General features: G+C 42.6%; 1 protein-coding gene across 7 annotated transcripts in view; it reads left to right on the plus strand.

Annotated features, from left to right (window-relative positions):
• LOC123729160 (myeloid leukemia factor 1) overlaps nt 1–13,756 on the plus strand; it is a 32,664-nt gene extending 18,908 nt beyond the window's left edge. For 4 of the 7 annotated variants that reach the window (XM_045703358.1, XM_045703357.1, XM_045703353.1 and 1 more), the window contains 6 exons: nt 8,973–9,017; nt 10,147–10,233; nt 10,419–10,559; nt 11,815–11,974; nt 12,563–12,716; nt 12,929–13,756. In XM_045703358.1, coding sequence (XP_045559314.1) covers nt 8,973–9,017; nt 10,147–10,233; nt 10,419–10,559; nt 11,815–11,974; nt 12,563–12,716; nt 12,929–13,013 — 672 coding nt within the window. In that variant the 3' untranslated portion in view covers nt 13,014–13,756. The remainder of the gene's footprint in view (nt 1–8,972; nt 9,018–10,146; nt 10,234–10,418; nt 10,560–11,814; nt 11,975–12,562; nt 12,717–12,928) is intronic. The other 3 variants (XM_045703356.1, XM_045703355.1, XM_045703354.1) reach the window with 2 other exon arrangements.
• The last annotated feature ends 425 nt before the right edge of the window (nt 13,757–14,181 follow it).

The following is a 14,181-nucleotide window of genomic DNA, read 5'->3' on the forward strand; positions in this document are numbered from 1 at the left end:
AAACACCAATGGAATTCACTAAGTTGATGGTTCATATTAAGGATAATGTTAACAGCTTTGCGATTCCATTTTTTATTTGAAAATCATCTTATTTAATTATTTTCTATGTTTTACATGTGATAAGACCAGAGAGAGGGCCAGAGATAACTAGACACCTGTAAAAATCTGAAGTACCCAAAACGGCCACTAGATGTCTTGTGATATATTACATAAAATCCTTGAAAGATTCCAAAATTCTGGTAGTTTACTGGTAGACTTAGAAAGTTTCCAGTAATATAACCTCCCTTTGCAACCTTAAACGGCACCGACCGCCACTGCTCAAAATCTCAAGCCCTTTTTGAGGATTGGCCACTAGTCTAATGGTCATATTCATTAGGACATGAAACTGTTTTAAAACATTTTGCAACAGATTCCAAAAATGAGTCCAAGTTGTCTCTCCCTTTTTCAGTCCCTTTTCTTCCATTTTGTGCCTAATGAACATGACCCAGATCGGTCTAATGGGCCTTTGCTCCAATTTCCCCCTGAAGACACCTTCTCTCTCCCAGTATGAAGGTCTCATTATGACCAGGCAGCTGCCCTGCTCTAGAAGATCTGAGGTGCTAAACTTAGTCCCCGTGTCCCTAGCTAATCCTGCACCCCTCCCCGTGTGCCCAGTATATTTATCCCTGGTAATTACTTTCAAAGGATGCCAGCCTCAGCTCTGTCTCGCTGCTCGCGATCCTGTTCCTTAAAATTATTTCTCTCCTCTGTCTCTCTCCACAGAGGCAAGCACGCTAAGTGGCCTCTCATTGAGTGTGCTTCCCCAATGGCACGATGTTCCCTAAAGTAGTGCACTACATAGGTCATAAGCACTAGATTAGGATATTGTGCTATTTGGGACGTAGACACTGTTTTAGAGAGCTTTAAAGAGCGCTACTGTAGCTAGTCGAAGCTGTCATTAGTAAGATAGTGTGTGTGTGTGGTGCGCTGTGCACAGTGGTGGCTAGTTCTGTAGCAGTGGGCTGTTGTAGGGATCTTTGAAAAGCTACTGGTAGATGCAGGGCCGGATCAGGAAATCATAGGCCCCGGGGCATTGTTTTTTTTTCCTTTTTTTTTAATCTTCTATTGATTCTACAGACGGATTAGTCTTCTCTTTTCAGCAGTAGGCATTTGCTTTCTAAACTGTACGTATTGTATTTTAAAATCTGCAAAAGGCAAAGAGACAGCCGCAACCAACCATAGAAATATAATCCATAAATGGCAATTCCCATTCAAATACGACTGGCATCCATTGCTAGTGTACCGATGAGTTTAACAGTCAAATTGCCAGGGTAAGAGGTTACAAAACCTTTTTATGGATGATATGTCTATAGCCACAACATAACAAGCTGTATATTTGGCGCGCATGCTGCCCAAACTGCGGTCTTCCCGACTGTTGGCATACCTGTAACTGCCGAAATAAAGGAAACACTTGAGTAAATGAGGGATACAAAGTATATGTTATAGTGCGGGGTGTATTTTCCTGGCATGGTTTAGGTCCACTTGCAGAATCTTTGCGAAGGCGCATTGGAGCTGTTCTGGCAGCTCGTTGTGGCCCAACACCCTTTTGAGACACTTTATGTTGGTGTTTCCTTTATTTTGGCAGGTACATGTATGCGCTTGTGATAAAACTTAATCCATAGTTGTTTTTTTTTATAAACTATTGATCCTCTGTGGCTAAATTATGCTCTCTGGTGTGAGAGCAGGCTCCTGTGGTATGATAAAAAAAAATGTATTCTAAATGACTCACACAATCGATCAGTCACATTTATTTAATATGATGTTTATTTGTTATTAACCAAATCAAGGAAGGGCCCCCCAGTTACTCATGTGGGCCCCCTACCTCCTACTCCCCCCATCTGATGATTAGCAGAGCGGCAGCAGCAGGCTGTCTACACTCATTGAGAGCGGGCTCCGAAGTCCTCCTGTGGTTGGCGGTTGCAGTAAAAAAAATATATACAGTATCAGTCAAACGTTTGACTGATACTGCTATTCATTCAATTTTCTTTTTTTTACAATTTTCTACATTGTAGAATAATAGTGAAGACATCAAAATGAAAAAACACATATGGAATCATGTAGTAACCAAAAAAGTGTTAAACAAAGAGATTTGAAGAGATTCTTCAATGTAGCCACCCTTTGCCTTGAGAGCTTCGCACACTCTTGGCATTCTCTCAACCAGCTTCACCTGAAATGCTTTTCCAACAGTCTTGAAGGAGTTCCCACATATGCTGAGCACTTGTTGGCTACTTTTCCAGGTCGGGTGATTGTGGTTTTCCAGGTCATCTGATGCAGCACTCCATCACTCTCCTTCTTGGTCAAATAGCCCTTACACAGCCTGGAGGTGTGTTGGGTCATTGTCCTGTTGAAAAACAAATGATAGTCCCGCTAAGCGCAAACCAGATGGGATGGCGTATTGCTGCTGCAGAATGCTGTGGTAGCCATGCTGGTTAATGTGCCTTGAATTCTAAATAAATCACAGTGTCACCAGCAAAGCTCCCCCACACCATCACACCTCCTCCTTCATGCTTCACAGGGGGAACCACACACGTGGAGATCATTCGTTCGCCTACTCTGTGTCTCACAAAGACACGGTGGTTGGAACCAGAAATCTCAAATTTGGACTCATCAAAACGAAGGACAGATTTCCAACGGTCTAATGTCCATTGCTCGTGTTTCTTGGCCCAAGCAAGTCTCTTCTTCTTGTTGGTGTCCTTTGGTAGTGGTTTCTTTGCAACAATTCGACCATGAATGCCTGATTCATGCAGTCTCCTCTGAACAGTTGATGTTGAGATGTCTGTTACTTGAACTCTGTGAAGCATTTATTTGGGCTGCAATTTCTGAGGCTGGTCACTCTTAACTTATCCTTTGCAGCAGAGGTAAATCAGGGCCTTCCTTTCCTGTGGCGGTCCTCATGAGAGCCAGTTTCATCATAGCGCTTGATGGTTTTTGTGACTGCACTTGAAGAAACATTCAAAGTTCTTGAAATTATCCGGATTGACTGACCTTCATGTCTCAAAGTAATGATGGACTGTTGTTTCTCTTTGCTTATTTGAGCTGTTCTTGACATAATATGGATTTTGTATTTTACCAAATAGGGCTGTCTTCTGTATACCACCCCTACCTCAAACGCATTAAGAAGGAAAGAAATTCCACAAATTAACTTAACAAGGCACACTTGTTAATTGAAATGCATTCCAGGTGACTACCTCATGAAGCTGTTTGAGCGAGTGCAAAGCTGTCATCATGGCAAAGGGTGGCTACTTTGAAGAATCTCAAATATAACATCTATTTTTATTTGTTTAACATGTTTTTGGTTACTACATGATTCCATATGTGTTATTTCATAGTTTGGATGTCTTCACTATTATTCTACAATGTAGAAAAAAGTAAAAAATAAAGAAAAACCATTGAATGCGAAGGTGTGTCCAATCCTTTGACTGGTAATATATAGATATAGTACCGTTCAAAAGTTTGGGGTGACTTAGAAATGTCCTTGTTTTTGAAAGAAAAGTACTTTTTTTTTTGGTTTTTTTGTCCATTTAAAATAACATCAAATTGATCAGAAATTCAGTTTGTTTTCTGAAACCTGGCTCCAAAAAATCTATTATAGACAAAAATATTGGCATAAATGGTTTCTTTGTTTTTCGTACAGATCGTAAATCTAAGGGTGGTGGTGTTGTGTAACGGGTGTCGTACGGAGTAGACCAAGGCGCAGCGGGTTGAGTGCTCATATTTAACTTTTTTATTTGAGACGGGTAACAAAACACGAGAACGAACGACAAACAGTCTTGCAGGCTACACACAGCAATGCAAAAACAACTTCCCACAAACACAGTGGAAAAAAGGGCTACCTAAGTATGACTCCCAATCAGTGACAACGATGTACAGCTGTCCCTGATTGAGTGCCATACCAGGCCAAAACAAAGAAATACAACACCTAGAAGGGAACGTAGAAATATAAAAATAAGGACCATCCAACTAACCTAAAATCCCAACAACACAAACCAAACACACCCCTGCCACGCCCTGACCAAACTACAATAACAAATAACCCCTTATACTGGTCAGGATGTGACATGTTGCTGTATACGTAAAAGACAAGTTCTCGGCGGTCGTTCTGACTTCTGTTACTAAACCTAAGAAATTTGAATATCTGTCGTTGAACCTAAACCTTGGCTCATCTTTAAATATTGTTGTATCTTGTTGTTATAGACCTCCATCTGCTACTGCTGGCTTTCTGGATTGTACACTGCTCAAAAAAATAAAGGGAACACTTAAACAACAATGTAACTCCAAGTCAATCACACTTCTGTGAAATCAAACTGTCCACTTAGGAAGCAACACTGATTGACAATAAATTTCACATGCTGTTGTGCAAATGGAATAGACAACAGGTGGAAATTATAGGCAATTAGCAAGACACCCCCAATTTACATTTTAGTCATTTAGCAGACGCTCTTATCCAGAGCGACTTACAGTAGTGAATGCATACATTTCATTTTGTGCATTTTTTTTGTACTGGCCCCCCGTGGGAATCGAACCCACAACCCTGGCGTTGCAAACACCATGCTCTGCCACAGGAGTGGTTCTGCAGGTGGGGACCACAGACCACTTCTCAGTTCTTATGCTTCCTGGCTGATGTTTTGGTCACTTTTGAATGCTGGCGGTGCTTTCACTCTAGTGGTAGCATGAGACGGAGTCTACAACCCACACAAGTGGCTCAGGTAGTGCAGCTCATCCAGGATGGCACATCAATGCGAGCTGTGGCAAGAAGGTTTGCTGTGTCTGTCAGCGTAGTGTCCAGAGCATGGAGGCGCTACCAAGAGACAGGCCAGTACATCAGGAGACGTGGAGGAGGCCGTAGAAGGGCAACAACCCAGCAGCAGGACCGCTACCTCCGCCTTTGTGCAAGGAGGAGCAGGAGAAGCACTGCCAGAGCCCTGCAAAATGACCTCCAGCAGGCCACAAATGTGCATGTGTCTGCTCAAACGGTCAGAAACAGACTCCATGAGGGTGGTATGAGGGCCCGACGTCCACAGGTGGGGGTTGTGCTTACAGCCCAACACCATGCAGGACGTTTGGCATTTGCCAGAGAACACCAAGATTTGCAAATTCGCCACTGGCGCCCTGTGCTCTTCACAGATGAAAGCAGGTTCACACTGAGCACGTGACAGACGTGACAGAGTCTGGAGACGCCGTGGAGAACGTTCTGCTGCCTGCAACATCCTCCAGCATGACCGGTTTGGCGGTGGGTCAGTCATGGTGTGGGGTGGCATTTCTTTGGGGGGCCGCACAGCCCTCCATGTGCTCGCCAGAGGTAGCCTGACTGCCATTAGGTACCGAGATGAGATCCTCAGACCCCTTGTGAGACCATATGCTGGTGCGGTTGGCCCTGGGTTCCTCGTAATGCAAGACAATGCTAGACTTCATGTGGCTGGAGTGTGTCAGCAGTTCCTGCAAGACGAAGGCATTGATGCTATGGACTGGCCCGCCCGTTCCCCAGACCTGAATCCAATTGAGCACATCTGGGACATCATGTCTCGCTCCATCCACCAACGCCACGTTGCACCACAGACTGTCCAGGAGTTGGCGGATGCTTTAGTCCAGGTCTGGGAGGAGATCCCTCAGGAGACCATCCGCCACCTCATCAGGAGCATGCCCAGGCGTTGTAGGGAGGTCATACAGGCACGTGGAGGCCACACACACTACTGAGCCTCATTTTGACTTGTTTTAAGGATATTACATCAAAGTTGGATCAGCCTGTAGTGTGGTTTTCCACTTTAATTTTGAGTGTGACTCCAAATCCAGACCTCCATGGGTTGATAAATTGGATTTCCATTGATTATTTTTGTGTGATTTTTGTCAGCACATTCAACTATGTAAAGCGAAAAGTATTGAATAAGATTATTTCTTTCATTCAGATCTAGGATGTTTGTGTTCCCTTTATTTTTTTGAGCAGTATATTTTCGTATTATCACAGAATGCCAGGTGATCTGAATCAGGATTGGTTAACATCTAGCTCTGATCAACTCTAAATTCTGTGCAATACCTATAATCTCACTCAGATTGTCAACAGTGTAACGAGGTTGAATATAAAATATCCTCTTTGATTAATTTGATCTTTTCCAATACTCCTTCGTTTTAATGTTTCTGGTATTTTTGCAAATTACATAAGTGATCACTGTGCTATTGCCTGTGTGAGAGATGGTAAAATTCGTAAGCAATATCCACGTGTCATTACGAAAAGAAACTGGAAGCGGTTTGATATTCAAGGTTTTTTACATGATGTATCTAGCATAGAATGGAATTAATCCCTGATGTAGAACTAGCCTTTTCTTACTTCCACAACGCATTCCAGGATCACAAGTCTTCAACTGGCAGCTTCATTAAATAGTACCCGCAAAACACCAGTCTCAACGTCAACAGTGAAGAGGCCTTCTAGGCAGAGTTGCAAAGAAAAAGCCATATCTCAGACTGGCCAATAAAAAGAAAAGGTTAAGATGGGCAAAAGAACACACACAGGACAGAGGAACTCTGCCTAGAAGGCCAGCATCCCGGAGTGGCCTCTTCACTGTTGACGTTGAGACTGGTGTTTTGCGGGTACTATTTAATGAAGCTGCCAGTTGAGGACTTGAGGCGTATGTTTCTCAAACTAGAAATCGGGGCCTCCCACACCTTTCTATTCTGGTTAGAGCCAGTTTGCGCTGTTCTGTGAAGGGAGTAGTACACAGCGTTGTAGGAGATCTTCAGTTCCTTGGCAATTTATCGTATGGAATAGCCTTCATTTCTCAGAACAAGAATAGACTGACGAGTTTCAGAAGAAAGTTATTTGTTTCTGGCCATTTTGAGTCTAATTGAACCCATAGATGCTGATGCTCCAGATACTCAACTAGTCTAAAGAAGGTCAGTTGTATTGCTTCTTTAATCAGAACAACAATTTTCAGCTGTGCTAACATAATTGCAAAAGGGTTTTCTAATGATCAATTCGCCTTTTTAATTGATAAACTTGGATTATCTAACACAACATGCCATTGGAACACAGGAGTGATGGTTGCTGATAATGGGCCTCTGTATGCCTATATTCCATTAAAAATCATCCGTTTCCACCTACAATAGTCATTTACAACATTAACAATGTCTACACTGTATTTCTGTTATTTTAATGGACCAAAAATTTGCTTTTCTTTCAAAAACAGGACATTTCTAAGTGACCCCAAACTTTTGACCGGTAGTGAATATCATTCCTTTATAATATTTTTTTGAAAAAAACATTTGCTTCTTCTTGGGCCCCCATGGGCCTGGACCCAGGGGCGTCAGCCCCGGTTATATCCAGCCTTAATCCGGCCCTGGGTGGATGTGGTTCTGGGTGCTGTGTTTTGTGTAGTTACTTTTGCGCTTCCATCTGCTTGGCAAGTGTGCTCTGGCAGCCACTGCAGAAGGCTTATCAGCTATGACAGATATTATGGCTCCCCTACTGATCTCAAGTATCACGCATGCTTTAGAGAATCCGCCCCCTGTAATCAGATACATACATGCATACACACACACACACACATCAGCGCACAAACACACAAGCAACACGCGCGCACAACACACACACACACATTCACGGCATCGTTGAAGGAAAGCTACTGCTTCTCTTGGCGGTTTGCTGAGCATTCGATCCCCCCCAGCCTGTGAATATGTTCAGTCTTCCCTCTCAAAGGCTGTTTGGACAATCACATTTCCTTTCCTTCCATCATACTCAACTACTTGCTTACTTAATATCACCTTTCATAAAATACATTGAATTCAGAGGAGTTTGTTTCATTTCAGTTCACTTTATGTGTTTTGATTATAAAAGGAAATGGCCACATTGTCGCTAAAGTTAGACCTGCTCTCTGTATCATTCATCTGCTGACCAGTTAAACATTTTTGGGGGTGGCATCTTTAGCCTCCCCAGTGGTCACTAACAGTTCCTAGAACTCGCTTATCCCTCCCATCCCTGAGAGCTGAAATAAAAGCCTAATGCCCTGGCCTCAGTGTGACTCATAGTTCCCCTTTGAACAGCGAGAGGGGGGAATAGTGTAAGATGTGATGCCATGACAGGCTGGGAGGGGGAAAAAGGAACCATGAGCTCAAATAATCGAGCAGTAGCACAGCCATCCCCAAAATAATGTGTTAAAGCCCCGTCAAGTCCATGACTTACATTTTGCACTCTCAACCTCTGCGGCCTTCTAAAAATATACCCACCACGGGAGTGTAACGGGCATTTATTTGTTCATAGATGCCATTCAGAGATATAATTGCCTGTCGTGCTACGTACACGCCTGTCAGAGGCAGCGAGGAGCGGTTTACATCACCGTGACCTTTGGAAAAGAGCTGAGCGAGCAGCCGAGATAGACCCAGACTCTTCTCCCCCCGCCCGCCCATTGGGTCCTTGCAGGGTTTCTCAGAACGAGGATCTGTTTTCAGTGTTAAACCCCCTGTAATCCATGGCAACAGGTCCCAATTACACGGAGGGCAGAGCTCTCTCAACACTCTCCAGGCTGAGCTCCAGCCTTTAGCCCAACCTCTCTCCCTCTCTCTGGTGTCTGTGTCCACATACGGTGCCCCTTGCCTGGGTTGGGGTGTTTGGGATGCCTGCCCAGGCCTCCAGGCATCCAGGGGTTATAAACACCCTGGGGTAGAGACTCAGGGGAGCAACGGCTAGGACTGAAAGAGTCTTTCTCCTAATTTGTACATTCAGCAGGTTCAAGGCCCTGTGGAAATGTGAGAAGGGCTCAGGTTCAGATTCACAGTGTAATATAACAAGAGAAGAAAGCTAGAGACTATAGACTACATACTGAAAACAAACTGAATACATTTGTAAGGACGGACACTTTTGTGTTCATGAGCCTGCGTGGTGCTTTGTGCTTTCTCAGGCTTCTTTGTGTGCTTGTGTGTTCATTCTGTATTGTACCGCTTTTCAGGGGATGAGCCAGTCGCTTTCGCCTTTCGGCAGTATTGAGAACACGGTTAGTACGGCAGACTGCTCAAATGCTATGATGCAGCACGATTCCTTGTTTCATTCCCAAACTAACCATTGGCACGTACTAACCCCCCTCACTTACACTATGTCTTTATAGACACACACACAGCCAATTTGAAACTAGCTGAATTTATCGTAATGCCATAATATCTGTTTTAATGTGAATCTGAACAAAGGCCACATTCACAGTGCACATGTGCCATGTCAAATTGGTTAGATGTGAGAGTATGCATGTGTTCACCCCATACCAAGTGTATGTGTAGGCTTACTAGGCTACGTGTGTATGTTTGCATGCGATCAGTATCAGTGGCCTGGTTGTTTTACGAGCTGGTTGACCCCTCCCTTCGAGGGTGTTGGGTCGAATATTACCCCAGCCAGCTGGCACCCACAGCGGGCCAGATCAACTCTGCTGGCTGGTACCCATGGTGGCTCAGCCTAGCACTCAAGCTCACTCTAGCCGTCCTAGGAGGCCTGTGGTTAGTTACTGGAACTTACACTCCACTACAAGGGAGACTAGGATCATGTGGTTCGGTCGAGTCTTGTAAAACAGTCAAAGAGCTCTATTTAGACATTGACATGCACAGGATGTTGATTTAAAGCCCTATTGGCCCTGGTAAAAAGTTGTGCACTATAAGGGGAATAGGGTGCCCTTAAGGACGCAGCCTAAAGCTATGTTAACGTATCAGTGTGATTTTTGCATCACAAAGGTTGCAAATGCCCAACTAATGCATGTTACTTAAACATATCTGTCCACTGAAGTGACAACATGTCAATGGAAAGTAAACTGGGAGAATTTTGAGTTTAGTGCATCTCTGAAGAATGGATTTTTAAAAAAGATTTCCAATACAGTTAGCCTACATTTCTCCATGGATTTCAACAATCTAGATGATGATATGCTAGTGCAGCATGGGGTGAATCCTTACTTTAGCTTAAGTCAAGCCCAGTCATGCGTTGACGTCAATGGGAAAATAAGTGAAAATTCGACTTAAATGGAAGTTTTGTCCCTATGATGGTACAGTGTGGATGGAGGTTTCGTATTGTATATGGATGTCGTAATGGTGGTATGGACCATAAAGTTAGTTCTGAATGGCCCATTGCTCTTGTTCTTTCTGCAGGACATGGAGTTGAGGAACCCTTTCAATATGTTGGACAGCATGATGTTCGGCGTGAGGAACAGGATGGGGGACATGCACAGAAACTTTGTGAGTCACGTTGTGTCTCTTCTAATACCCCACACAGCCCATCCAAATCGAATTACTAGAAGGGGCATAGTATTAATGAATTAATTATATTTCTATGACCGACTTTGTTCATTGTTGTTTTAGCATGTGTGTTCTACATGGCTTTATACTCACGTCAATCTGTGCGTGTGTGTGTTGTTTTCCAGGAGAACCTGTCCACAGACTTGAACGCCAACACCACCGCTCACTCATTCAGCTCCTCCTCAGTGATGACCTATTCCAAGGTTGGAGACGAACCCCCCAAGGTGTTCCAGGCCTCCTCCCAGACACGGCGCGCTCCTGGCGGGGTACGTACACTCAAGTATGGCCAGAGATAATGCTGAGAGGCTGGGGGAGGTCTCTCCAAGCTGATACTGCACTGAACACTAAGGGAGAGGTCGTTTACGAGAACTGCAAGAGCTCAGAGCAATATAGAGCTTATATGAAGTGTTTAGTCCAAAACACTATACACTGTATCCATTTTCAGAATTGTTGGTAAATTAGCTTATATTGTTTAAAATAAATTGTCTTTTTTCACTATCTAATGATGGCATGGGGTTGTTCAATGACAGACATGGATTTGTTTAAAATCTAGCACTTGATGGTTTCATTTCAGAGAATTTATTTTGCAAATTGCTAAATATTTCTCTCAGAGAAATAAGTAGTACTGCTAGGCTTTACACAGTCAAATGTAACAATGTTTTCTTTATAAAGGACTGTACACCTTTGAAATTTGTGACCTTCATATTTTTACAAACGATTAAATATACTAATATGAGATCTTTATGTAAAACATTTACATTTTAGTCATTTAACAGATGCTGTCATCCAGAGCAACTTAAAAGTAAGTGCATTCATCTTAAGATAGTTAGGTGAGACAACCACATATCACAGTCAAATATACAGGATATGAACATTCCATTCCAGCTGAGTGTACAAAACCATGAAGATCCTCTTCCTAATATGTAATACTGTTGAGCGTGAAAAACCCAGCAGCGTTGCAGTTCTTGACACACTCAAACTGGTGCGCCTGGGATCTACTACCATACCCCATTCAAAGGCACTTAAATCTTTTGTCTTGCTCATTCACCCTCTGAATGGCACACACAGACAATCCATGTCTCAATTGTCTCAAGGCTTGAGTCATTCTTGAAAGTCATTCTTCTTGTCTCCTCCCCTTCATCTATAATGATTGATGTGGATTTAACACGTGACATCAATAAGGGATCATAGCTTTCACCTATGTCATGGAAAGTGCAGGTGTCATAATGTGATTGAGTTTTTTTTTCATACACATCTAAATATCTATGAATAAAAAATCGGTATAATATTGTACACACACATTATACGCACACATAAGCAATCATTTCTGATGTGTTTTCGGAAAAAAAACGGTTCATATAGAGTTAGGCCTTTTGGTTTCAGTTTCTTTTAAGCATTTACACTAAAATAACATCTGGCCAACTGTCTGACACAGCAAGAGTTTCTGACGCTTGCTTTCTCAGTCCTTATTGGCCGTTGCCTCTTTGGTAACTCATTCTGATTGGCTGTCCCCGTGTCTAGATTAAGGAAACTCGGCAGTCCCTTAAGGACTCAGAGAGCGGCCTGGAGAAGATGTCCATTGGACACCATATCCAGGACCGGGGACACGTGCTGGAGAAAAAACACAACAAGAAGACAGGGGAACGGGAGCTCAACCAGGACTTCCAGAATCTGGATGAATGTAAGTCAGTTGTAGTGTAAGGGGGCCAGCATCCCCCCCCAAAAAACAAAGGGTAACACTTTAACCCTGCAGATAATATGCATTATGATGTGGTTATAATGAATTGTAAGACGTAAGAATGTATTACCCCCTTATGTCTTATTATCATCTCATAATGATCCTTACTTGAGTTGAAAATAGAGACATAACATATTATAAGCATTATAATAAAACATTACAAAGGCGCATAAATGCTTATATCAAGAAATAACACATTATTATACTTGCAGTCATTAAGTAAAGTGTTACCAAAAATGTATTAAGTGTTTTTATGATGCTTTGATCATTCTTTTAAGGTATGTTGGCTATAATCCGTGTTCGATGAATAGTCATAAACAAAGACACAGAATTCACTATCGGAGGACTCTCTTCTCCCAGCTCTGTTTGGGGTTTGAAGTCTGAGACATTCCATAGACCAGTTATGTTCCTATCTCAGAAAAAATTAGGTATTCAGATTCCAAGAAACTGCTCCTCGCCAGGCTCATCACAGAGTGACACATAAACGGTTCCTAACCCCTAATCCCTGACCTCTGCCCTTTACTCTCATAGCCGAGGCGCAGTCCTTTGACAAAGAGTGGCAGCAAGAGGTGTCTAAATTCCGACCATTTGCCCCCATGTCCCGTCTGGAGGCCCCCAAGCCCAGGGAAGTGCACCGGGCAGCCCTCACCGCCGCCGCCGCCACCGGCCCCGACCAGGGACGGAGGTCAGTCATCACAGGTCATAGGTCATATAATGACAGTTCCGCTCAAGGAGGAGTGGCCGTAAACCAAAACAAACCATTTCTGGATTCTACATCACTTTGAATTTAGGTTATGATTGGAATGTCAAGTATTATACTATGGTTGATTAACAGTTCATTGAATTTTAGGTTGATGGATGAATGATTTATGTCTGCTATGTCATTTTCCCCCTCAGGGGCAAACGAAACCCAAAACCTGAAGGAAGGAAAATACACATCGACGATCTCAACGTCAAAGGCTCAGGCATGACGAAGCAGTAGAAATTTCTAGCGAATAAAGCTATGTCAGGCAACAACTCTTTGATGCTTATACCTTTCTCTAAGACAAGCTTGGTTTCCAGATATTTTGTCTCACAGAAAATCAGAATGTCCCAGTTGTTGATATGCTTTTTACCCATTAATTTTCACACTACCAAGTAAAGAACACTTGTTAATGAAGTCAGGCACTTATTCTGTCAGAAGATCCACACAACCTTCTTCCAAAAAGCTCAGGACTCCTGTAGAAGTAGCATTAAAACAGGGACACCATAAGCTACTAGCAAGTGATATATGATTTCAGAATCATTTCATGAGAGCAGACATAATTGGTCACAATTAGATAAAACACTATATAGGTCTATCATTGGGCATCAGGTCAATGTTGTCTGAGAAATACTATCCTGCTTTTGGAAATGTCATGTTCACATTGTATAGATTGCATCAAAAAGGAAACAAACGTATATATTTATGCAGTTTGAAGTCCATAAGTGCACTTAGATGTCAAAATGGTGTGCCTTTTTTAGTGTAGTGGCCACCTGCTGTAATCTTTGTAAAAAATTATATTACCCTTTTTATATTGTTATTTCATGTGGGTTTCTCTTGTTTTTCACCATGGTATTAATTTATCCCCTAAAACGCAGAATTTATGGTTGGGATGAAAGTGTCCGGTTAATTCTGAAATATTCTTATCGATTGACCTCATAAGATCCTCAATTTGAAAATAAATATTTCATATCAAAAGCGAATGGTAGCATAGACTATTCTTAAACTGAGTGTTTTATTTTGAAGGTTCCAAAATGTCCTTTTTTTGAAGGTACCAAAATGTATTTGACTCGTCATCAAGCATTGTGTTAATCACTGTTCAGAGTGTCTGATACTGTATGGGAGAGCTGCTGGCTGTGCCTGTGGCAAATACATCTAGCAGGGTATTTTTGGAACAGACCTGTCAGTGACTCAGAGATGTCTGAGCGGTCGCACACAGCTGTTATGAAAACAGCGCTCTCTCTCGCGTCACGTGCCCCATCAGTGCTCCTGATTTAGTGGAACTTGTATTTATTTATGTCTCTTCGCATTTATATCAAGTGTGAAAATATACAGTTGAAGTCGGAAGTTTGCATACACCTTAGCCAAATACATTTAAACTCAGTTTTTACAATTCCTGACATTTAAT

Source organism: Salmo salar, chromosome ssa20 (assembly GCF_905237065.1).
Source record: "Salmo salar chromosome ssa20, Ssal_v3.1, whole genome shotgun sequence".
In the NCBI taxonomy this organism is placed as follows: domain Eukaryota; kingdom Metazoa; phylum Chordata; class Actinopteri; order Salmoniformes; family Salmonidae; genus Salmo; species Salmo salar.